This window comes from Solenopsis invicta, chromosome 1, assembly GCF_016802725.1.
Source record: "Solenopsis invicta isolate M01_SB chromosome 1, UNIL_Sinv_3.0, whole genome shotgun sequence".
NCBI classification, from domain to species: Eukaryota; Metazoa; Arthropoda; class Insecta; order Hymenoptera; family Formicidae; genus Solenopsis; species Solenopsis invicta.
Window position 1 is genome coordinate 10649102 of NC_052664.1, and position 25404 is coordinate 10674505.

General features: G+C 30.6%; 2 protein-coding genes across 2 annotated transcripts; one reads left to right on the forward strand and one right to left on the reverse strand.

Annotated features, from left to right (window-relative positions):
• The first annotated feature begins 60 nt into the window (after positions 1 to 60).
• LOC105200448 (post-GPI attachment to proteins factor 2-like) lies at positions 61 to 11560 on the forward strand. Its single transcript, XM_011168007.3, has 5 exons — positions 61 to 479; positions 945 to 1276; positions 3927 to 4194; positions 5972 to 6169; positions 6255 to 11560. Exons 2-5 carry the CDS (start codon positions 1091 to 1093, stop codon positions 6386 to 6388), a joined length of 786 nt encoding a protein of 261 aa, XP_011166309.1. The 5' UTR covers positions 61 to 479; positions 945 to 1090; the 3' UTR covers positions 6389 to 11560.
• Positions 11561 to 18546: 6986 nt separating this feature from the next.
• Positions 18547 to 19695, reverse strand: LOC105200449 (integrator complex subunit 12-like). The gene is made up of 2 exons (XM_011168010.2): positions 19132 to 19695; positions 18547 to 19001 (listed from the first exon to the last, which is right to left on the reverse strand). The coding sequence occupies exons 1-2, from the start codon at positions 19552 to 19554 to the stop codon at positions 18840 to 18842; spliced, it is 585 nt and encodes a 194-aa protein (XP_011166312.1). The 5' UTR covers positions 19555 to 19695; the 3' UTR covers positions 18547 to 18839.
• Positions 19696 to 25404: the final 5709 nt, after the last annotated feature.

The following is a 25404-nucleotide window of genomic DNA, read 5'->3' on the forward strand; positions in this document are numbered from 1 at the left end:
TGTACATCTCGCTGGGAGGGGAGTCGGAACGTCCGTAGCAGACGATACGATTAACCGTGGTGACGAGGCTGACGAGCAAGAGCGGTCAGCGGAGACGAATCGCCGCGGTCGTCCGTTGCCGAGGATCTCGACCGAGAGAAACTTTTCTCGGCGGGAGACCACCCGTCGCTGGTCGCATCGCTCGCAATCAAACTCCCGATTGGTCGCGATTGTCAGCGAGTCATTAGACGCGGGGCGTCAGTCGGTTGAGTCGGTCCGCAGTGTCTCGGCATTGCGCATTCGTTGGGGCTTATCACGCACGTTGACATTTGAGTCTCCGCTGCTCTCCGCTATCGCTCGCCGATATTACGGGATCAAAAGACCTCGTCGCGGGTGCACTTGGTCAAGGAGAGCACCAGGAACATGGTGAACCGACCGCGATTTCGCCCTTACGCCCGCTATTTATAGAGCGAGTAGGTTATTTGCAAAATCACTTGCAGGTGAGATGCGACATGAACGATGCCGAGCGGTACGCGGTACGGTGCAATGAATAACACGGGGATTAATAAATTGGCGTATGACGTTAGTGTACGATATATGCTCAACGTTACATGTAACGTGCTTTAATCTCGAAGGTTCTCCCGTGTCGAAAGCGAGACCGCTCCGCTCGTTACTCCGGGGGAGCGTCGCACCGCTTTTCCTTGACTCGCGATTCGCGCGGTGCAGATCCCACGCTCTTGTCGAGCAATTCGCGCGATAAACCGGAGGCTGTGCGTAACTATCAGCGCGCTCGTTGCGCGGATTTATTCCTATCAAGAAAGATTTCGCAATGCCCGCGGAGCAAGCACGTCGCCCCTCGCTCGGAATTAGATCCCATACTTTTGCTCGACACGGGGTGCCGGTTTCTCGATCATCGTGTGAACCAAAGGCGTCGACGAGTAATCTGTGATCTTCTTTGTCTCAAGGATACCATGGCATGCGGAGTGACGCCGAGAGTCGTCAAACGAATCTGAACGGTCGGAGAGCAACATGAATCTACACCGCACAATTGTCTGACTGAGATCTACTCCTTGAATTATCGGGTCCGTTGACTTTGCGCACAAATGCCAGGATGTTAAGTAGCGCAGCCAATATGGAACTAAATAATGTTGGAAGCAACAAAAGTTCCATATATCTGGCGCTGTCGTTCCGAAAACTGTGCCTGGCGACAGTTGGCTTACCACTTGTATCGCTGTTGTTCTGCTTCATCACAGCATACATATTTCAACAGGATGACATTCATGAAACTCACTGTAGGGTGAGTGAATACTGTATATTAATCGTATTGACTAATATTTGATTCTTATTTTAAAATTATCTTAAGGCCCTTAACGGAATGGCCAATTTATAATCTTGAGACAATATTTTATGATTTGAGTTTTTGTCTTTAGTAATGTACAAGAAATGTTTTGTGTTTCTTATCTTGAGACAGGAGCACAGACTTACATAACACATAATACATGATGCATTAGAGAATTAAACAAAGTTCTTTATTTCTATTCTGGAAAGTATTCTATCTGAAAAAGTCCATGTTAAATTGAGTCTATGTCCCATCTCTCAAAGTTTATTGTTAACGCTTTTCCATAATACTGATTGATTCTCCTGCTGTGCTTACTTTATGAGCTACTGTTATTCCTGTTTCGACAGTTATCAAGAATTATGTGTGTATCATGTAAATTTGTAATTTATAATATTAAAAGCCATGTAGCGCGCGCTTGTTTTGCTAGCAAAATAAAGAATTAATAATTTATGTTTCTGATTGATTAATTTTCTTTTTTTTCTTATTATTTTTATTTTTTTATGCATTATGCATTATCTAAGACTGGTGTTCAATTCCGTGCGGGCATCCTTGAACAAATTTGGAAGATCCAGATTCGAACTCTGGCTAAGGTGTTATTTTTTCGCAATAAAATAATTTACAGAGGTAGGATATTATATATGCTTCTTATAACATTAATATTATTATTCCAGCTTCATAACTATATTTAAAATCCGACAAATATGCGTCGCGCAGTTTGAGTTAGAAATTGTAAAAATTAAAAAATTATTATTTAGCACCAACGACTACTATAACATAGGCCTTTTAGTCTCATGTTTTAATTTCATCAGTTTGATATAATGGATTATTGTTTAAAACTAAAAACTTTAGAGGGTTATTCTTATTTAAAGAACCATTTTAAAGGCTATTTTTACAAATTTTTCACTGAATCACAGTTTAGTAGGTGGATTAAAATTTATGATCTGAAGTAATAAAAATATTGAAAAAATATTACAATTGATGCATACTCATTATTGATATAGATTGATATAGATGCTTGCTTCTAATTTAAAATTAACTTTCTTTCTACCGAAGAATTTCCTTTCTTTGGTTAGAAGCAGGATATTATAACAAAAATATAAATTAATTACAGCTTTGTAAAATATAAATATAGATAATAAAATGAGAAAAAAGGCAATTAGTAGTTACGCGGTAAATGGTGTGCATCTAAATTAGGGTTTAAAAAAAACCAGCCCAGTAGGGTTTTCACAGATTTTCGAATTTTTTAGAATGTTATGCGTTTTTATTTTTTATAGTACATTAACAAAATTCACTATTTAATTCTGTTATGAAATAATTTCAGTTTAATTTATTTACGTTTACTTGATTAATTAAATTTATTTATTTTGTTATTTATTCATTTAATTTAATTTATTAATTAATATAATAGATGTGCATATATCTATAAGAGACATTCCATACCAAATCAAATCTTTATATTCAAGTTTATATTTTTTATTGAATTTCTTATTTTATAAAAAATTATTTTACTATGTGTGTGTCTATGAAATTTTAAAATGTTATGTAAAGTAGATTTTTTATAAATTGCTTTAAAAAATGAAGTTTTTAACTAATTAATATTTAAAGAAAGATGAAAATTAAAGCAAAAATTAACTAAATAAAACAATTTTTTTAATTCTTTAAAAAATTGAAAAAAAATAAGTTGATACAGTATGAAGACTCAAAATATAATAGATAGACTTTATTACTATAAAGTTTTACTCATAATAGAATTTATTACTTATAATAGACTTTTTTGTACATTTTTTCAAGAAAATGGCAGTTTTGAGAAATCATAAATTCTGTATATGTATTATAATAAGTGATTGAAAGAGGAAAAATCTCACATAACTTTTAATAATTTCACGTAAAAGTGTATTTAAAAAGAAAAATTTCAGTTTTTGTTTATTCTAGGATTTATAGAACTAAAATATTTTAATCTACACAAATGTGATTATTGTTGGAAATAAATCATTTATTGCAATGTTGATAACAAAATGACGATCAAATAAAAATGGAGAAAAACAGTATTTTGCACATTTTTTTAAACTTTTACAAGCCATAAAAAAATTTTTTAAGATATTAAAAATATGCTTTAATATGCTAGTTACAACCATAGCCATACATTACATAACTAAGTATTACAAATATTTTGCTTTGAGGCAGAAGTCGATCAATTCAGTAGTTTTTGAGAAAAATCTGGGAAGTTGAAAAACATGGACTTGAGAAAAACACATTTAAAGTTTTATAACATCATCATTAGGCTCATATGCTACATTCTTTAAAATGTGAAAACAATGATAAATTGTTCGAGTTTCATTAAATCGTTTTGCAGGTTTACTCGTAATAGTATGAAAATTGAAAAGAATTTTTTTTTTACTTATTAAACTTGAATACCCTCTTAAAGCTTAAAACATTGAAATTAAAAGTCATCTATTCTATTAAGGCTTTTAGTGATGTATCACTACAACATTGTGAATTATAATGTCTTAAGGCAGAATTTAAAACAGTTTTAAATGTAAGAATTAATTAGACTTTGATACAATAAACAAAATTTGTGTGATAAATGATATCTTATTGTTTGTTGAAGGTCTACAACATTCTTCCATCGATCTCAGCCATTACTGGTGTTTCTCCACAGAGGTATCTATGGCGTATCAGCATAGCATTACATATTGGCCCTAGACTGGTTATCGCCAGTGTTTATCATTCATATTATTACAAGATACTTAAGAACATTGAAGATGTGCCTCTAAAAATTATGGGGAGCAGGCTCCTAAACCTATGCTACTGGCTAAACATTGCCGAGGTAGCAGCTTTGTGTGGTGTAACGTACATTTCTAACAGAGAAAATTACTGTAAGTATAAATTCATATGATATACCTCCTAAAGATCTACAATATAACGTAGTTATAAGGCACAGTTGTATGTTTATTCCTATCAATATAGTTTCAGGGATGTTACAAAGTTAAGTAACTACAAAGTTAAGTTAAAAAATTAAAAAAATTGAAATAATAAAGAGGGAAAACGGATTTTACATTCAGATATTTGTTAGCATCAGTTATTATTAAATTGATTTGCAATTTAATATCAATATTACTAATTCTTGTTCAACTTAGTACTGTGTTTTAAAACCAAAAAGTTATTCCGCACGCAATTTCTTGAACTTAAAAATGTATATAAAATCACACAATAAATATCAGTCTAATGATGACTTACATAAGGCATTTCGTTTAATGTTGTGTTTTAATTAAGATTAATAACTTTTAACTTAATTAACTTTAAATGTTAATTTGTAATTTTTTTAAAACACAAACTTTAAATTATTAACGTTTTTCTAAGTTACAAATTTATGTAAAAGAAATCTATGTAAAAGAAAAAAATTTATTTAAAAGTAATATAAAAAATACATTTCCATATAAAAAACAATATTTATTTCATATAAACTTGGTTTAGACAAATAAAATATTAAAATTATTCGATAATACATATTATGATTGGTTTGAGTAATCTACTTTAAAAAATTATGAATTTCTAATTTAATATGAATAATAATTTTTTAAATTAACTTTTAATTTAATCTTTTAAGAATTAGTTTCACAATCTTCGATTAATTTAATTGGCTGATTTTTGTATTAGAATTAATCAATCACATTTGTTGTTAAATAAAATTAAACAGAAATAACCAATCGACACTAATCGATAACCAGTTGACACTTAACAATTAAATTAACCGGAAGTTGTAAAACTGGCCTTAACTAAGTTATATAGTTTTTTGTTCACGTAACTTGTAATTTAAGTAAATTGATTTTATAATTTTATTAACTTTAACTTAGTTTAGTTTCTAAAAAATATTAACTTACTCAACTCTGATTATACTTATTTTCAAAATTACGAAAGTTTACGGATTGTTCTATGTCGCATTTAAAAGTAATATAAAAAATTTGACGGCAATTTTCTATCTGGCTCAAAAATTATTTTAATAAGTAGAAAGTAAAAATTGATAATAAAAATGTATTAAGAAATAAAATCTGAATTTTTTAATATAAGTACTTAAGTATTCAAAATAATTTATGTAAAGTTATGTAATTTAAATGTATTGATTTATATAAATGTTCATTGTGATATAAAGATTAATTATTCTGTAAATAGACAAAATTTATTTACTGAGCAAGTAAGCTTAGAATTCCAGTGAAATTTTGAATAATTTATTTTTAAAATTTAAAATATGTATTCAAAGAATTGAAATTTTTGTCATTTTTTAATTTTAGTATTAACAATAAAAAGTAATAACAAATAAAATACTTAAACTATAAAAATGTATTGTAAAATAAAAATTGAATATTATAAACACAACTTTCATACGTACACATATAGTTTATTTAGATTATAAATAATAACACATTTGTAAAAATTAATGTAAGATATTCTTAATTTTAAAGTAACATTCTTTTTATTTTTTTATAATTTTGAGAACATGAAAAATCAAGATTAAATTTGTGTTGATAGAAATGGACATAAAATTGTGTCTTACAATATTTTACAAAGCATTTATACAACTACGTTTACACTAAAATGCACTAATGCACAATTGAAGGATGGAACATTTAATAAATGATATAAAAAATGTTTCAGCGGTACACGAAAAAATTTTCATAGTGTTCATGATTAGCTCACTCACATACATGTTGATTGCTGTGAGATTGGGTCGTCTAATAACTCCAAATGCACAAAGTCTTCAGTACAAACAAGCGCTCTTTGTGACGAGTCTCGTCAGTACAATCGGTCTTATTATTTTCTTCTTGAAACATCGACTGCTGTGTCACGACTTGGGTAAGAAACATAATTACAAGTGTTATATTCATTATAGCTTAAAAGTAAGTAATGAAAAAATAATATTTGTTATTATTTTGAACAGCATTTAGTTGGTTTTCGCTATGTGAGTACGTGATAGCTTTTGCAAATATGGGCTTTCACATCACTGTGGTTTTGGACTTTCCAAAAGAGCAACTGGTCGTAGGTCATGGTTTACCTGCCGTGAAAATAGATTAACTCTTTAGGATAACTCCTCATACTCATCGTCATATTAAAGTGCCTATTGCCTCTGCATGGAAGTGCTACAATTGTGATTTTTAAGAGGTGATTTTTAAGAGGTTTGGCATGCCACGTGACACACGATTTCACGATTATCTCAGTTTTATGATATTTACAATATTACATTGTATTCCACTCTTGAAATTGATATAATTTGCTTTCCACGATATTTAAACGATTGCTATCATTTTTATCTTTACTTTTATATTCTGTCACTATACTGACTACGATATTTGACCAATAATTCCGAATATAAAAGGATATGGGATTCGAAAAAAATGAAAATGGAATATCTAGCGCTTCCAAAGTGTGGCACTGGTTACTTTCAAAGCGATGAAATATGTAACGGCCTTTTAATATCGTTTAGTAATAGAGTATGATCATAGTAAATAATAGTTGGAAAAAGTATCCTACATACAAACAGCATTTATCGTTAAGCATAAATTGAATATTATTACTCGCATCGTATGAGATTACTTGTGAAGACTTTTGAATCTTTTTTTATAGAGACTTTTGCAAGGTGAGAATTCTAGTCGTATATATTAATTCTAGTCGCGATCTTTTATTCGCTTCATGGTAAACTCCTATTTTATCCAATAAGTTGAAATTAGATTGTAAGATACATTTATGTCAAACGGACTTTGAGATGTTATAATCGTAAGTTCATTAAATGAACATATTAAAAATTTTGAATTATTGCAAAAACATTGTACAGTTACGTCTTGTTGGTAAATCTTATAATAAAAATCATATATGTATGTGTTAATACTCATTCACCTTGTAAGAGATTAATTCATCTTATATAGATTTTGAAATAATAAATTCAGCTAATATTCATGAGCCGTTCTATTCGGCATTATTGTAAACGCAAACGTAGGATAATCACTCCTATGTTTGTATGTAGTATACGATAGTTTAATGATAGAAATTATCGAGACACTGACGATTAAAGCAGTCATAATCGTTATACAAGGATGTGTAAACGAGGATTGCATTCGGACCAGCGTGCGTTTGAAGTAAGATCAATATCTAAATATCTCACGCGAATTTATAAGAATGTTAAAAAAGTTTCTAACAAGTTTTACGACTGAAATCTCTCTCTTCATTTCTTGTTTGAAACATAGATGACATATACACGATTTTCAGAGAGCATTAAAATTTTTATCCCCAACAATACATTTTAAATTGTTTTTAGCTAAATGTTGTTAACTACTGATATTTTGATTTATGAAAAATTACTTTTTTATATAGTTACATTTAATGCAATATAATTATGAATTGTGCCCGAGATGAATTAAATTTTAACAGCAATTTTTGATAAAGCAAAACGCTCAATAAGATTTTACAAAATATGATTTATTTAAAATGTTAGTAATTGTGCGATGAAATTTTTATAAGTGTTTTTTTGGAAATCTTGTACATGTTTTTCTGTTAAGAAGATTTCATGATCAAAAAATCGAGACGAAGTTGCGTAGACGTTGGAGTAGACTAACAAACAGCCAAGATTGCAATATCTATGCGAAATATTTCTTGATATTGCATCAATAAACAAAACAGTGTTTATTATAATAAGCAGATGGTACGTTATCGCAATGTGTCTCTTAGGATTTCATGGTAGAAGGCCGATAGTGTCAGTGTGACTTTAGATAGCACTCGCAGTTATATGATATCATTTTTGCACATTTTTACACATAAACATTGTAATTATAGCATATTTTGATATGACAATTTTTTGTTAAGATTCCTTGTATATCATTATTAAAGAAAGAGAAAAAAAATGAATAGTTCATGCGCGTATTTATCGCTAATTTCTCGCAAGTATACTTGTCTCGGGTAATCATGCGGAGATATGCTAGTAATTTTAGATAATTTCTGCAGTTATCACGAAGAGCTTTATTTCTTCTGCATACGGCGGCAAATGCGATCGTTCAAGCGTAACATCTCAGTTCCTACTATAATTGGAATCTCATTTTTGTATATATATATAAATAATTATTATGATAAAAAAACTAATTGCACTTGGCAATTGTGTTTAATTTAACGATACTGTTATCAGAGACCGTTTCCAAGTGATGCATTAAAGAGATATATCGTGGAATTTTATTGTTGGTACACACTATGCGCGATAATGATTTTTAGAGATCTTTAATGAATCATTTGCGTCTTACGGTCTATTGGGCATTTTGCTGTTTGACTATATTTGTAGCAACGATTCTGAATCTTTTCTGTACTACATCTTTCATTCTCGTAAAGAAAGAGCATCAATATGAGTAGATCGATTATAACGGAACATGTTCGTTCAAACATGTTCATTCTAATGAATTGTGGACATGACATTTTCAGAGTATATGTAAAGATATATCAAAAATTGGGTATGTTCTTATAGACGAATTTGAAGTAAATTTTACTTTGAAGTATACAAAATGCAATTGTGTAATTAAAGTACTGTCTCATGCGCAACATGCAATCAAAACAGTTTGTTGTTATTGATTAAAAATTTTTTATAAAACAACGCACTTTTGGTCTAACATTATTTTTATTAAAATCTAATATTGTTTTTTCAAAATTCGGTTCTCAAAGTACGTTTCTTTTTATAATGTTGCTTTTTCTCTAAAATTTTAGTTGCTCAAACCATAACTGCATTAACAGTTGCATCAATCGCAGTTTTTAAAGTTTTCCTCATATTTTTGAATTATTTGTGATCATTTTCTGTGAGCCATTAATGTAATTTTTACCGTATGACATTATCAAACTAGAAATTATTAAAGTTAACTTTAAACCGAACAAATCAAAAATTCTATATTTTGAAGTTAATTAAATAGGCTGCTGCAGTTATTTCTTTTCATGAGCAGCAAAGATACAGCATAAGTAAATCTAAAAAATTTAATGAATAATGTAACATTTTTATTGCTGTTGCATGCTGCACATGAAAAGGTACCTTTAAATATGAAGTAAACTGTATAGCGATAATTATTTTAATCTCTAAAATTTAATTATTTCAAATTCTGCAATTAAACATTAATTTGTTCTCTTTAAAAAAATGTCTTTTCAAATTTCTCAGAAAATCTATTAAACCTACGAAGATACGCAATTGATGAAGCACTTTTGTATGTGTTTTAATTGATAAATGACAAACGACGTAAGTTATATTGAAAATTATATCGAATATCTCTTATACTTATAAGTAGAAAGTATATGTATATAAGAGTTCTTTTAGAAATATAGTGTTAACTAGCACAGATAAGTTTCAAAATTATTATGAAACGAAAAATTTTGGTAATCAAATTTTACATTAATTTTTCGTTTAGCGAAAGATTTAAAAGATATGCGTGTTATAAAATTGAAGATGGTATAATCTCACTAATATTAATTTTACCAGCGTTAATATTGTAATGATACTTCCAAAAAGAACTGTGCTAAACAGCAATTATTTTTTTTTTATGATTACGTCTTGTAATCGTTCTACGATTTATTGATACTCATAAATTTATTGTTAAGGTATCAACATACCCTCAGAGTAAATCGAGGAAATTAAAATGAGATTATGTAAAGTGTAAGGGAAAACTATTCGCTGTTATTTTCTCTGAAAATATTTTTTTACTTCCATAAAATAAGCACGCACTTATACAACAGAAGCTTTTAAGGATGAAAGTTCTGGAAATTAAAAGATTTCGTCATATGACTTTTTACATTGGCGGTAACGACTAAACATATCTGTTAAGAATTTCGATCGTACTCGAACCTCTCTTTTTTTCGCTGTAAATAATGCTAGCATCGATTATCATACAAATTACTTGTACAAACGACAGAGTATATCAAGCATATTAAACTGTATGATGATTCACCCTTTATTAGTACAATTTATAAACATACAAGCTTAAAGCGAAGTCTACGCAAATATTCCTTCAAGTTGCAGCTATTTTTTTCTGCGACTCGTATTTTTCAAAATAATTTTGCTACTGAAACTTTTTTTCTAATTTACAAATGTTTATCGAAATTATATCTATAAAGTGCTACGATCTCACGAAGAAGCTGCGTTTCCGATAATATTAATATTATTTGACAATTCTGTGATAATAAGCACAAAACAGTGCTATATTCCATCTCATAAGTAGGTTTCGTTTATCTCTTAATTTCTTTTTCCTGAATACGTTTACTCCATCTTTCTCTAGATTCAAATATCTCTATTTATATTTAAGCATACCAAAAATTTAATTATATTATCACAGAATTTATTTTACCTGTTCTTATATTTAAAACGAATAAAATAATAAATGAATTTTTATAATTATCAATTATTATTGAAGTAAAGAATTAAATAAATAACTGCAAGTTTCTAGTTAATTAGTTTCATAAGTTTTATGAGCTACGCTTTAATCTTCAATCTGATTTTGTGAAATTTTATCAAGAAAGATATTGAATACATATATAGTTTACAAGATGTTATTAATAATTTCAATTTCTTCGCATATATGTGTACGTTGTACTTGCGACAAATTTCGAAATCCAACTTGAAAATTTCCGTAATGTCAAAAGCAAACTTGCGCTCAACGTCTCTGATATCTCTTTCATCTCTACCATAGTCCTGTGTACTATAAAACAGAGTAAGAGCAATCGAGCCTTGAATCCAGCTGAAACCTGCAGCATTGCCGAAGGTAATTGAACTCTGTTGACCTTAATGTAAAGAAATAAACGAGCGCGATTAAATGGCTATCGTGTGATACGAACGAGACCTTTCGTCGTCCTCTCGTGTAACCAAATTTAACAAGTCGCTTCTTTCGGCAGTGTCTAAAATTGAATGAGGCTCGAACATTCTGTTCACATGGCTATTGACTTTACGTCACTATATGAAATAGCTGTATTTTCCTACATATACACGCACACACTCACACACTCACAGTCGGTCGAGCCATCATCCGATGTAATGTATTTCTATGACCGCTTTGTAACATAGTGTATATTTCTTGCAATCGGTTTAGGGTGAGTGCTCTACACTGATTAAAAGTGTATTTCTGTGTATGTGATGAACTTGTAACAAATTACAACTGATTTCGATCAGGGCAAGAATGATTTCTATTTGTATCGCGTAATGAACGATTGTCAAATAAAAACTATCGTGTACAACAAGTATACTTTACTCTTATTAAACCTCACTAATATAAATAATCTATTTCAGGAGATCCAGGTTCAAATCCTAGCTGAGATATATTATTTTTTCGCAATAAAATAATTTACAGTTTTTCTGGAGGAGAGATATTATACATGCTTATAGCATTAATATTATTATTCTGACTTCATAATTATGTTTCAAGTAAAACAAATATGCGGCGCTGAATTTGAGTTAAAAATTGTAAAAATTAAAAAATTATAATTATTATTTGGCATCAAGAACCGCTATGACTAACACAGACTTTCTAGTCTCGTGTTTTAATTTCGTTAGTCAAATATAACGGATTATTGTTTATAATAATCTACATATACAGTTATATATATATATATATAACTATTATTATAAACAATATAATTCGTTAATATATAGATTATTTTATATATATGTATATATAATATATGGGTGATTATTGATGAATGCCCCCACTTTTTACCATAGGAGCACGCATTTGTAATTTCTAATATAATAATATGTTAGAAATACGTATCCGTCGGTAAATCATGCACCTATAGTAAAAAGTGGGGACATTCATTAATAATCACCCTGTATATGTATACATACATACATACACACATATATATATATATATATATATATATATATATATATATGTACATAGACAGTATATTTATAGAGAAGAAGAAAGTATTATGGCTACTCTTATTATCTCCGTTATTAGGTGACGTATTCTAACAATTGTTTATACGAAATTATTCGTTTAGTAGCCCGCCGTTTTTTAATAATGCTAATATGCCAATACATAATAACCGACAATTGTTATAAGGCCTTTTTACTTTTAAGCACTTCTAAACTTTTTCAAAGTATACTTTTAACCTTTAATTATACGTACTTCCTCATTATTCTTAAACTTGAATGTATTATTACACGAATGTATGTACACTCAAGTGTTTTATTGTTATTTAACTTTTCATTCGGCTATACACATTTCAAGTTATACAAAGTTAAAACAATAATATGGCATTTTGTTAATATGGTTTTTTAATCAAAATTTTTATATCGAAATATTTCTTCTATAAATCGATTGTCATTCTAAAGAGCGGTGTTTAGAAACATTAGAGACATCATTTTATGCTTGTTGTTTAATGTAAACAGGAATAAAATGATATTTTTATAAAATTTCTAATATGTCTAAAGTTTCCAAACGTAGGAAAATTCTAAATCAGGAAAATTCTAAACAATGGAAAATTAAAAATATATAATTTTGTAACAGAGAAATGCTATGATATGTAGCGATTTACATTGAATCCCATAAAATCAAAGACAAATAACGTTAGCTAAAAGAGATCGCTTCATTATCAATGAGACAAATCAAAATCTGGGTTATGCTGGCGGTAACTGACAAAAATGCATACATAACTTTGATACATTCAACTCTTCGAAAAAAATCGTACAAACCTGATTTTTTTTCAATTTGCAGGGAAAACTCCAACTTTTACGATGGCTATTGTGACATTTGCGAAAAAAATGCAGCCTACCCCGTGGAATGCGTCAAACTATGCAAATGTTTGGAAACAAAACACGTCCTTACTTTTAAAGAAACAGCGGAAAGAGGAAAGCAAAAATTCAAATTGACCAAATACACCTTAAAGTAAAAATTTTAAGCTTTAAAATGTAAAAAAATAACTTTCAAATACGGTAATTTTTAAGGAAGTTATGATTATTTAAAGTTATGCAACATTTTGGTATAAATAAGTGTTGCGATAATTTTGTTGCCTAGTGTATTTGTATGAATTTGGGATATAAAAGCAATTAAAATAACAGAACAATAAGCTTTTAATCTTAATAACACTATTATACCAGAAATTCACTACCTCTTACAGCTATGTGATCATTTTGTGCTATCTGTTATGAATAATGATAAAAATAAGTTAATAATAAAATTCATTAAACATATTAAAATAAATGTTTTAAGGTATGTACACGGAGAACGTAAGAAATTTTCTTCAAAAACCAATTTATTAATATTACAATAGTAGATTATCTAATAAGAATCGACAGTTTTAATAATAATAGACTGATTTTTGAATAGCTGTACATTACGAAAAGGTTCATAAGAGAACGCTTAGAAATCTTATTCGCCAGAGCTGACAAGAACAATATCACAGTTGCCTTTGACATAAAATATTACATTACAAAGATGGAAAGAATGCTCTCTAATGTGGCCATATAAAGTAGTAAAAAAATAACCCGTCAAAAAAATTACCAACGAACTACGTGATATGCTGGCTACATGAAAGAAAAAAGAATATATTGACCTTAACACATATAAAAAATTTTAACTATTAACGAGATTTTACGCAGAGCTTACGGATTATCAAAAATATACACAAAGCGGGAAATCCTGTCAGAATTGTCATTTCTAATATAAACAGTTCATTATATCAATTAGCGTTTTTCTTCCATCATATTATTAGCAATGAATGGAATGAATTTTTAAAAGCCACCAGAAGTCATCTCATCAGCAGTTCCATGCTAAGAATTTAAATAATAAAGAAGGATGGAGTAAATCGAACCTATTTGCACTTTTTACTCTCTATAAAGTGCAAATAAAGTCCAATCGTAAAATCGAAGGTGCCATTGGAAAGATATTTAATTCCCTTCATTTTTGCTTTAGACCATTTTGACGTATCCCTTATCTGTGTTAAACTATAATAGAAAATATAAAAATGCCTTTTTCGGTTCAATTTAGAACCACTGGTGCAAATTCACAAACAATTAAAAATTGCATAACAAGGTATTTGTTTTCTATTAATGAATCTGTATATGTATTTTTTTCATATATTAAATTTTTTGTATCAAAAGGTTCACTCACACTGAACAAGCTAATTCAAATATTTATCCACATGTATTTAATGTCATTCTAGATTAAACAGACTAGTCTACTTTCACGTAAAAGCTCATTAATAACAAGATGTTTTTTATGTTTTTAAGATATACAAAACGTAAATGTATAATCTTAGAATCTTAAAATTTAGAGAATTTTGTTTCTAGCATGTTTGTATATCTAGCATCCTGTCAAGTAAAGGAGAAGAAGATAATATGGCACCCATTTTCATTTTAATTGAATAATTTTGTTTATAATAAATATTTTTTATTGAAACTTCAACGATTACATTCGTCAAAGAGTTATTTGACAGATTCTAGGCTTAAAGTAATGAGAGTATTTATTATTTAGGACGTGATTTATAAAAATCTAATGCACTGCATAATCGGTGGCAGAAAAAAGTGGTTGTAATATGGTTATCTATAAAAATAATTTAAAAAAATTAGTTTAATTTAAAAGAAATATAGTATCTTGTTACAAAACTATATATTTTTAATTTTCTATTGTTTAGAATTTTCCTGATTTAGAATTTTCCTGCGTTCAAAAACTTTAGAAATACCATTAGAAATTTTGTTAGAAATACTATTTTATCCCTGTTTAACATGAAACAACAAGCATAAAATAATATTTCTTTAATGTTTCTAGACACCGTTCTCTAGAATGACAATCGATTTATCGAAGGAATATTTCGATATAAAAATTTCGCTTAAAAAAACCATTTAATAAAATTCTATATTATTGTTTTAACTTTGTATAACTCGAAAAGTGTATAGTCAAATAAAAAGGTAAATAACAAAAAACACTCAAGTGTATGTACATTCGTATGATAATACACTCAAGTTTAAGAATAATAAGAAAGTATGAGTAATTAAAGGTTAAAAGTGTATCTTAAAAAAATTTAGAAGTGCTCAAAAGTAAAAATGCCTTATAACAATTGTCACTTATTATGTATTGTCATATTAGCGTCACTAAAAAACGGCGGGCTACTAAATGAATAACTCCATAAGCAATTGTTTGAATAAGTCACCTAATAATGGAAATAATAGGAATAACCGTATTGTCGACAGTAACCATGCATAATATCCTCTTCTCCTCTAATTAATCGAAATAACTTCAACATTTTTATATTTATTGTAAATTAAAAAAAAATTGAGTCTGGAGATGCCTGGAGAATTTGGAAGTTTAATTCAAATGTTCCAAACAGTATAACAAACATCAGACTAATAATAATAAAAATAAATAAAAAAGGTTTTCTCAAGATTATCAAAATGAAAATAAAGAAATTAACGACTAATAAGAATAAGACACAATTATTAGAGCGCAAATTCGGTTAATATAATTTATAAACCTTTCTTCCTTTGTATCTTTATTGTTTATTTGTTGAACGTTTAGGCATAGTTTTGTGCCATCTTGGCATATCAAATCCAAAGACAAAACATGGATTTTTTAGTCTCCACATTGTAAAGCAGTCAGAATATATCTCAGATATCCATACTGACATTTGGTTTGACTATCCAGTAGCAACAAATACAAACGCGTCCACCAGAGAGCGTTCATCGTGTACGAAATATGCTAATGTCAATTTGTATAAAATTCGCCGATATGAATTTAGAAAAGCCGCAGTAAATTAAAATGAACTGTAACGTATATAAGTTAACAAACAATTCATAATAATAAAATTTATTTATTATTAGGAATCCTAAATTTCATTTCACATAAAAACTGTCAATTTTTTATCTGTTTTTCTGCCATAATTGTTATTTAAGAGTGTATTTTAATTTGACAGATAAAAAATCGATTTTTTTTAATCAGTTCTTCAGTCTTTATACCATTAAAAATACCCCTGTAAAACGATTTAATGAAATTCAAACAGTTTTGTAATTGTTTTCACGTTTTAAAGAGTGCAGTGTATGGGTCAAACGATGCTTTTGTAAGATTTTTTTCAAATCCATGTTTTTCAACGTTGTTCCAGGCTTTTCTCCGAAACTATTAAACTAATCGAGTTTTACTTTGAAGTAGTACTTGTAGCTAAGAATGAAGGATGTTAAAAAAAATATCGAAGTGGAAATAATCGATTATTACTTACTAAAAACATCGATGTTGAAAAATCAATTATTCGAAAAAATTGATTATACATCGATTATTTCGAAATAATGAAATCAAAGGTATAAAACACGAAATAAAACATAAATTCGGCAATGAGATTTTTCTATTAAGTCATTTTTTTTAACATGGAGTTAAAAGTGACAAAATTGACATTTCTTTTGCTTTTCTCTTTCCTGTTTTTCGGAAAATGTAAAATGTCTAAGGTTCATCGAAATAGCAATAGTTCTTTAATGTCCAATATGTTGGGTAAATATCGAACGTCGATTAATGAAACTGAGAAAACACTAAATGAAAATAATCAATTCATTGGATAAAAACATCGATATTTTAATTAATCAATTACAACATCGCTCATTGATTTTACTTGTGACTATGGTTAAAACTAGGATTTTTTAAAATATCTTGAAATGTTTTATAGTTTGCAAAAACTTGAAAAATTTTGCAAAATTTTCTTCTTTAGTTTTAATTAATCGCCATTTTGTTCAACATTGCGATAAATGATTTAGTCTAATTTTATCAATAATTACATTTGTAAAGAACAAGAAAATAACATAGCACGCATTTTTATTTTATTAAATAATTTATTTGTTAATAACACAGCCACACAGAGAAATAAAATTAAGTGTCGTGTCCGAGAGATTAAACCCATGTATCCCTATGTATTTTGATGCTCTGAAACTAAATATGACCTCAAAATTACGCCATCAGATCAGGATTTTTTTTACCCTCAAAAAATTGCCAAACATTCTTTAAAATTAAACTATTCAGCCCGGTAAAACAAAATCCTGTTCTGATGGCGCAATTCTGAGATCATATTCGGCTTCAAAGCCTCAAAATACATAGAAATACATAGGTTTAATCTCTCGAACACTTTTTGGTGTGTGTGTGGTTGTGTAATTAACATTTTATATTGAAACTTAAACAATTACATTTGTCAAAGTATTGTTTAACAGATTCTAGAATCAAAGTAATAAAATATTTATTGTCATTTTATTCTTGTTTAACAACGAGTGTAAAATGATCTCTATAAATGTTTCTGAACACAATCCTCTACTCTAGAGTGACAATTGATTTATCAAAGAAATATTTCGATATGAAAATTGCGCTTAAAAGGTCATTAATTACACTATTAATAAAATCCCATGTTATTGTTTAATTTTGTATATCTCAAAATATGTACAGCCGAATAAAATGTTAAATAACAAAACAACATTATGAATGAGTGTACATATTTTCGTATAATAATGCGTTGAAGTTCAAAAACAATAAGAAAGTATGTGTAATTAAGTACTGAGTTGTAAAGTTTAACTTTGAAAAAGTTTCGAAGTGCTCAAAAGTAAAATTGCCATCTATATTATCAGCTATTGTGTATTAGTATATTAGCTCCATTAAAAAATAGCGAGCTACGAATAATTCCATAAGCAATTGTTACAATGTGTCGTGACCTAATAATGAAGATAAAGATAATATTCACCGTAATATCTACAGTCATATCTCTTCTTCCCTACAGATCCCAGTATATCTTAAATCGTTGATTTAAAATTAGTATGAAGGATGCAATCCCTGACAAATGTAAACAGAATTTTTAGAATCATACTGCATTTATAAATAATATTTCTGTTTTATATTAATAATAAAGACTAAAAATTAAATTTTTATAAAGTTTAAAAAGTAATAAATGTTTTTAAAACGCTAATGTTTTTAATTCAGAACAAAAATTCGTGAAGTTAACCCTAAAATACAGCCTTAAAAAGAAAACTATACAAATATTGTAATAATCGCTTTTTTTTAGTACGAGAATATTTTTCTTCAAAGGACCATCTTTTGCAGCATATAATAATTCAAAAATGCGTTTCTATTTTCAGTTCTTTCCTTGTAAATATAAAAAAAACAGTGTTATAAACACTACTTGAAATTAGAAGAATAACACAAATTATTTTTTTACTTGAAATTAGTTATAATTTAAAATTTATTATTATTTCAAAAAACTAAACATTTCAATTTCTGTGGTTAAGAAAAAGTAGATATATTTGTATACATAATTCTCTCTATCCATCTGTCTTGTGCAACACATTTGAATTTAGAAATATATCATAGGATATAATTAGAAAAATTTTTGCGCATTTGTCTGTGTCATTTCCAAACTTTACCATTTTTCGGCAACAAATCACTAGCTTTTTTTTCAGATATTCACAACCTAAAAATATTTGAAATCTCTTTGACCATATTGCTATTTCTTCGAATTTTTTCCACGGGCTCCTTTCCCATGATTTTAACCTTCGCAGGAGTCACTGATGGGATTCGAAACATCGTCTGCACCGCCACACAAATCTAGGATCGTAAACATCAATGTCGATGATCGGAGGTTGATGGCACAGTGAATGATAAGTTTCTTGACACTCTTGGTACTCCAGCAAGATTAGAGGTTCCAGTTTAGCACCGTTACAGATCTTCGATTTTATTGTACATATGCGTCACACTTTATTTGAGTCAACGCTACTTTCGAATCAGTCACATCAATCTCGTGATTTCACGTTTAAGCTATAAATTATAAACTGGCCGGGCTTAATTGAAGAAAACCTTGCACACGGTCCCATCGGCGGATCCTTCGTCAGGAATCGAGATCCTAGGAATGCCTTCTTCGTCCTCGCAACATTCTTCGTAATCGACCTCAAACACTTTTATGTCAGACGTCTCAATGTTCTCGGCTTCGTCAGCTTCAAGGAGAGAAATAATCTCAAGATCACTGTTCCAGATCTCGGATTTTATTGCGTTACGTCCTTGCATTATACGGTTATTCGAAGTTTGCATTAGAAGAACAGACTCGTTTTGCAAAAATCGTTTTGGCATTCTGACGGCTAAAGTCTTTTCAGGACCGTACTTTCTTTCGATGCAGGCATCCAGCATCCGACGAAGCTTCTCCGTACTGTCTTGCTTAGTCGAATGCAACAACGCTAATGCGTCAAAGAAATTTTCGTCGATGTCAGACGCACTATCGTACATTCTTCGAAGCTGATGTCTTTAGATTTTATTCGATTGACCAAACGCAAAATGTCTTTCGGGCATCTGTATTCTGGTTTGGCTTCTAAATGTTTCATAAAATTTTACGTTTTAATTATTAAACAGATGATTTTTAAAGAAAAATAATTCTAGACAAAAGAAATGCCATTCAAAGAATAGGAAAATATATTCTGAGATGATTGAAATATTGATATATGGTTAATTATTAAAATCGTGGTAGGTTAACGTACAACTTGTAATAATTAAAAGGGTCGATTATAGTAGATTTCTCACGAAGAAAACAGACACGTAGAATTTGAAAAGAAGCAATAAGTAAATTGACTAGCAATATAGCACGTCCTTTTTATAAACTTCTCGAAATATTCAGGTCAGACTTGATTTCAGCACATAATGCGGCTGAGGGTTAAAGAATATGGCACGCATTTCGAATGTTTTGGATTTAACATTGTTAGCTCACGTACGACGTTCTTGACGAATTAAGGACCGGTCATGCATGAAGGAGTGTAGCGGTAAGTGGTCCTACGGATTGGCAACAATTCTGGGAATTGTACGGACACGGACGTTCTACGGGATTTAGATATGCGAATAGTATCCCGGGACGGACGTTCGCCGTGAAATGTGCCGAAGGAAGGTGGCCGGCATTTATCGGGCTCGATCATCGACTCGCCGCTTGTATATCGACGGAATCGCATCGACGACGCACCATTGTTCTCGTGACTGTTTGCTAATAGAATCCAGTGCTTATAGTCGTCGTCCTCCGGGATACTGGACATTGAATATTCAACAAACGCATTTCGACGTTACCGGGTTATCGACGTGCACGCGTGATATGAACACACGGCCCATTGCGATAACTCAGAGAATATTTGTTTTAAAGATCGCTCTATTTTTGCGTTATGAGATAAATCTATAAACTGAACACCTTAGAGAGCTTGCGATTTAGCTTCCATAAAAAGAAAAGCTTTTAGTTTTAAAAAAAAGGAAAGGTATTTCGGCAACAATCTTTTTATAAAAACGTGTGAAAAACTATAAAGAAACAATCGAACAAACGAATTTTGTTCAATTTACATATATTGCTGTAATTTTTCTAATTGTGTGCTATGTTTTTATGTGTTTAATTATTGTTTATATATAAATACAAACCATAAATACAGTACTTTAATTAATAATTAACCCTTATTAGCCAACGTAATTTTTTGTTCCTCACTAGCCAACCTGGGCTCATTCATGTTTTACGCTTCTATTAGAGAATACACCGAAATGAGATGATTTTTAACTGTAATTTTACTTAGTTTCAATCTTCTAGTATGCAATTAAAAAGTGAAATAGCAATAACAATTGGTGAAACTATGTAATTTTGGCACGTATTGTACCGATGTATGCAACTCGGGAAATTTTGCTCGGCCGCGAGTGACCCCACGTTGGCTAATGAGAGGTAATAATCAATGATGTGCTTAAATAGTTAAAAATTATCTAGATAAAGATAAGATAAATTACATGTAAATGTATCTGAGATGTGATAAAGATAATTTAATTTTAATTTATCTAGATAAAAAGTAAAATTATAGAAAAAAGTAAAAGCGTATTATCACACTTAAAGTGTGTACACTTTCGAGCATTATTTTGTTAATTCTATTGTATTTATCCATATATCAAGTTATATACAATTATTTAATAGCATAATATTTTGTCAATATGACCACCTTAGCGTGTAATATGCCGTTTGTTTTCTATTCCTGAACTTTATGAACTAGTGCACACTTAAAGTGAAATAGGTATATATTTGAAAGTTGGTGAAAGTGAGAAGGAACGTCCCAGTATAGTTTAGTGCAGGAATTGGGATTTTAACTATGGCCGCCTCAATAAGGTTATTTCACGTCTGTGTTCACACTACATTCTCATACGAGGTGTGTTCAAAAAGTAACGGGAATTTTTAAATTTCGCGGGTTTGGAGAGTCCGACAGTCAAAATTTTTTTTGTTTATGTTGGTATACATGCCCCTGAAGTATGCTGAAATGTTGAGCTGTATTCATTGTTTACTTTGTCTGTGGCAGCCGCTAAGGTTACACGTGTTTTTATGAGCTCGGCGATTTTCGTTTCTGAAAAAAAATGGATCAAAGAATTTGTATCAAATTTTGCGTAAAAAATAACATAAAGTGTAACAAAGTGTGTGAAATGTTAACAAAGGCCTATGGTGAGTCTGCTATGAGTAAAACAAGAGTTTACGAGTGGTATAATCGTTTCCAAGATGGCCGTGAAGACGTTGAAGATGACGAACGCCAAGGACGCCCCAGCACATCAAGAACCGATGAAAACGTCGAAAAAGTGAAAGAAATGGTTATGAACAATCGCCGAATCACAATCAGAGAAGTCGCTGATGATGTTGGCATATCAATTGGCATATCAATGGAAAAACAATTCATGGCTTTTGCACCACGATAATGCACCTGCTCACACTTCATTGCTTGTTCGTGAATTTTTGGCCAAAAACAATACTGTAATGATGCCCCAGCCTCCATATTCGCCAGACATGGCTCCGTGTGACTTTTTCTTATTTCCAAAAATAAAGAGAACCTTAAAGGGCCGTCGTTTTACAAGCATAGATGACATTAAAAGCGCATCGCTGAAAGAGCTAAAGGCTATCCCAAAGATCGAGTTTGAGAAGTGTTTCGGGGATTGGAAGAAGCGCTGGTATAAGTGCGTAATATCTAATGGTGACTCTTTGAAGGCGACAACATTAATGTAGACGAATAAATAAATATTTTTTTCAAAAAACGAAAATTCCCGGTATTTTTTGAACACACCTCGTATTTGAGTGTGTAGTGTGAACATAGACGTAGAAAAACCTTATTGAGGCGGCCATATTGGACACGAGTTAAAATCCCAATAGAAAACAATCCTATGGTTACTATCGAGATTTTTATATCGAAATATTTCTTCGATAAATCGATTGTCACTCTAGAGGACTGTGTTCAAAAACATTAGCAATATCATTTTATCTTTGTTGTTTACAAAATGTTAAATGTGGGCTACGTTCCGTTTCACGCATAATGCGCATGCCACATTATTTTATTCTTGTAATTCTTCAAATGTTAAACAAGGACGAAATAATACATCATACGCATCATGCGTGAAGCGGAACGTAACCATGGATAAAATGTACTCGGATGTATCTGATGATCATACTGAAGCATAGCAACGAGTGCGCAATAATGTCAAAATAACATTAAAGTAAATCGTGATTGATATAAAAAACTTTTAATAATCATTTTATAGTCATTTTATCATTAAAAATCTAAAAATTTTGTAAAAACTGTTACTTTTGGCAGATTGTCTATAATCAATCTTCTGTTAGATTGTCTGTGATCTATTTTCTAATTAAAGTAAGTTAGTATTTTTTTCTCTATATTAAAACTTCACGGTTATATTGCAGCTTTTTATAACAATTTATTTTTTAAAAATATAAAATTTTGTAACGAATTATTGTGTTTTTTTTAACAAAACCAATTTTTTAAATTTATTCTTGATGTAATCATATTATCATTCCTGTTCCTCTTCAATCTATTACGCATTGTCGTCATATTTTTATAAATAATGTAAATAAGTAATGTAAATAAATATTTCATAACTTTCAGTCTTGAATCTACTAAACACCTTAATGAATATAATCGTAAGTTTCAATATTAATATTGATTATATAAATGTAAATGAATGGCCATAAGTATCACCTTTTTCTTTATATATTAATTTTATCTCGATAATTTTCAAATAATATTGCAAGTAATATTCAAATAGTCGGCAAAACAATTTAGAATATGGAAACAATATGTTCATATTGTTTGTCGCATGGTATACTAAAATATGTAGCATACATAACATGAATTATAGGTTTTTACTACTAGCAATATATTTCGAAATGTGTAATCTTGTTGTTATTACTTTGAAAAATTCTCCTGTGAGGATAAATGGCAACTTGGAGATTTATGCTAAGAACAATATTTTTCTCTCATTCTCGTTATTATTCACATTATGTTAGTTGGAAAAAGATAATAGACAAAATAAAGCTATTTCTTTATCTATGATGATTATATAGATAGTTTTATATGGTATACGTTGTTAATAATTACAGACGTAAAAAAATATTTTTTACTTAATAATGGAACGAAAATAATATTCGTTTATCATACGACGACTTTCATGGAATACAGATTGTTTACTCAGCGTCAGTTCTTCTTGTATTATTTTGCACCTGTTCAACGCGTTTTTTCAAGGTTTTTGTCAACAAGCCCCTCTGCGCGTTTCTTTGTCGCGCTTTTTCGGGAACAGCGAGGCGCAGAGTGGAAGGGAGGGTGAACGGAAAAGCATCCAATTATCATGCCCGATGCCGGAGCTTCTCACCCTGCACAAGCTCGGAACCAGAATCGACTGGAATCCGGCCGGGAAGCCGGGCCCGGTAGACGTCGAACGAGTGGGATTATTCCGCGTCCGGGTTCGGGGCCGGGGAACCGTGCGGAGGCGGGCGGAGGGAACAATGTCGGAAACGACGGGGACGGTATGCCGAGATATGCAGGATATCGCGCAGAACTGCGATCCTTCGAGGTCTGTGCGAGGAGAGCGAGAGAGCTATGAGGATACAGCAGTGGCGCAAGTATAGTGAGCCAGATATGTACGCCCCGCGGTACCGCGCCAAGAGAGAGGAGAGAGAGAGAGAGAGAGAGAGTGAGAGAAGGAGAGAGAGCGAATACGTCTCTCTAAGTGTATTACCCCTTCGAGGCGAAAAGGGAGGAAGAGAGAGAGAGAGAGAGAGAAAGAGAGAGCCGCGTACCGCCTAAATATGTAATAATATCTACGAGAGATACCGGCATTCCTCGACCTCGAGAAGAATTCGATCAAAATGTGTCGCGATACTCTCCCGGTATGCCAGGTGAGGTACGCGCTCACTTCCCTTCTCCTTTTGCTCTCCTCCCCACCGTATGTATAGCTTCCTACCGCTTTTCGCCCCTTTCGACCCCTTTCACACCCTCCTTACCCCGTCGTGTCTCTCCCGCGTCTTCTTCCGTCGTTGCTTTGTCCTCGTTTGCACACGATCGGATACAATAAAAGACGCAGACGTTCTTGTGCGTCCGACGACGCGACGCCGCGCCGCTGTTCGAGACTATGTTCTACTCTCGTGTGTGAAATCTCGATCGAAAGTGTAAAATATCAAATACTTTACCGCAACTTCTTCGACTTATACATTTTTGTTATTAAACGGAGTCTGGAGATATTTTCTCAATGTTGCATTTTTTAATTTTGCTTCTTTTCATAATTTTGCCATCTTCGAAATTAATTGTCCCGTCCTTTTTACATACAATGCCAACATTTTAAAATCTTAAAACGAAGTATGCGTAGCGTAAATGAGAGAGTTGGCGCGGTAGGTAGTGCACAGAAAGATTTTCAAATTAAATTTCAAATCAATTTTTTATCCACGTTTCGGATCTTTTTTGAGCCAGCATATATATCAAATTCAAAAAATTTAGAAAATCTTGAAATTTGATATTGCGATTTATGGAAAATAGTAACATAAGAAATTGAAAAAAGATTAATTTTATATATATATATATATATATATATATAATAATTGTATGCCTAATTATCATTATTGAAAAGAATTATCTCTAGAATTACTAAATATGTATATATTGAAAATTATATAATAGATGTAGCATCTTGTATTGTGATTCCCTTACTCATCCCTTACTTTGTTTTTGCCAATTAGATCGTATAAATTTAAATCTGTTTACTTACGCGTCGTAACAATAAAATCACTAATTAAATTTATAAAAGAAAAAT

Bases quoted from the DNA above. Each gene is read 5' to 3' on its own strand.
- LOC105200448 (XM_011168007.3), top strand. From the start codon at position 1,091: ATGTTAAGTAGCGCAGCCAATATGGAACTAAATAATGTTGGAAGCAAC. The intron at 1,277-3,926 runs GTGAGTGAATAC...TGTTTGTTGAAG, and splicing joins TTCATGAAACTCACTGTAGG to GTCTACAACATTCTTCCATC. The intron at 4,195-5,971 runs GTAAGTATAAAT...AAAATGTTTCAG, and splicing joins TTCTAACAGAGAAAATTACT to CGGTACACGAAAAAATTTTC.
- LOC105200449 (XM_011168010.2), bottom strand. From the start codon at position 19,554: ATGTACGATAGTGCGTCTGACATCGACGAAAATTTCTTTGACGCATTA. The intron at 19,002-19,131 runs GTTTTCTTCAAT...ATAAAATCGAAG, and splicing joins CCGATGGGACCGTGTGCAAG to ATCTGTAACGGTGCTAAACT.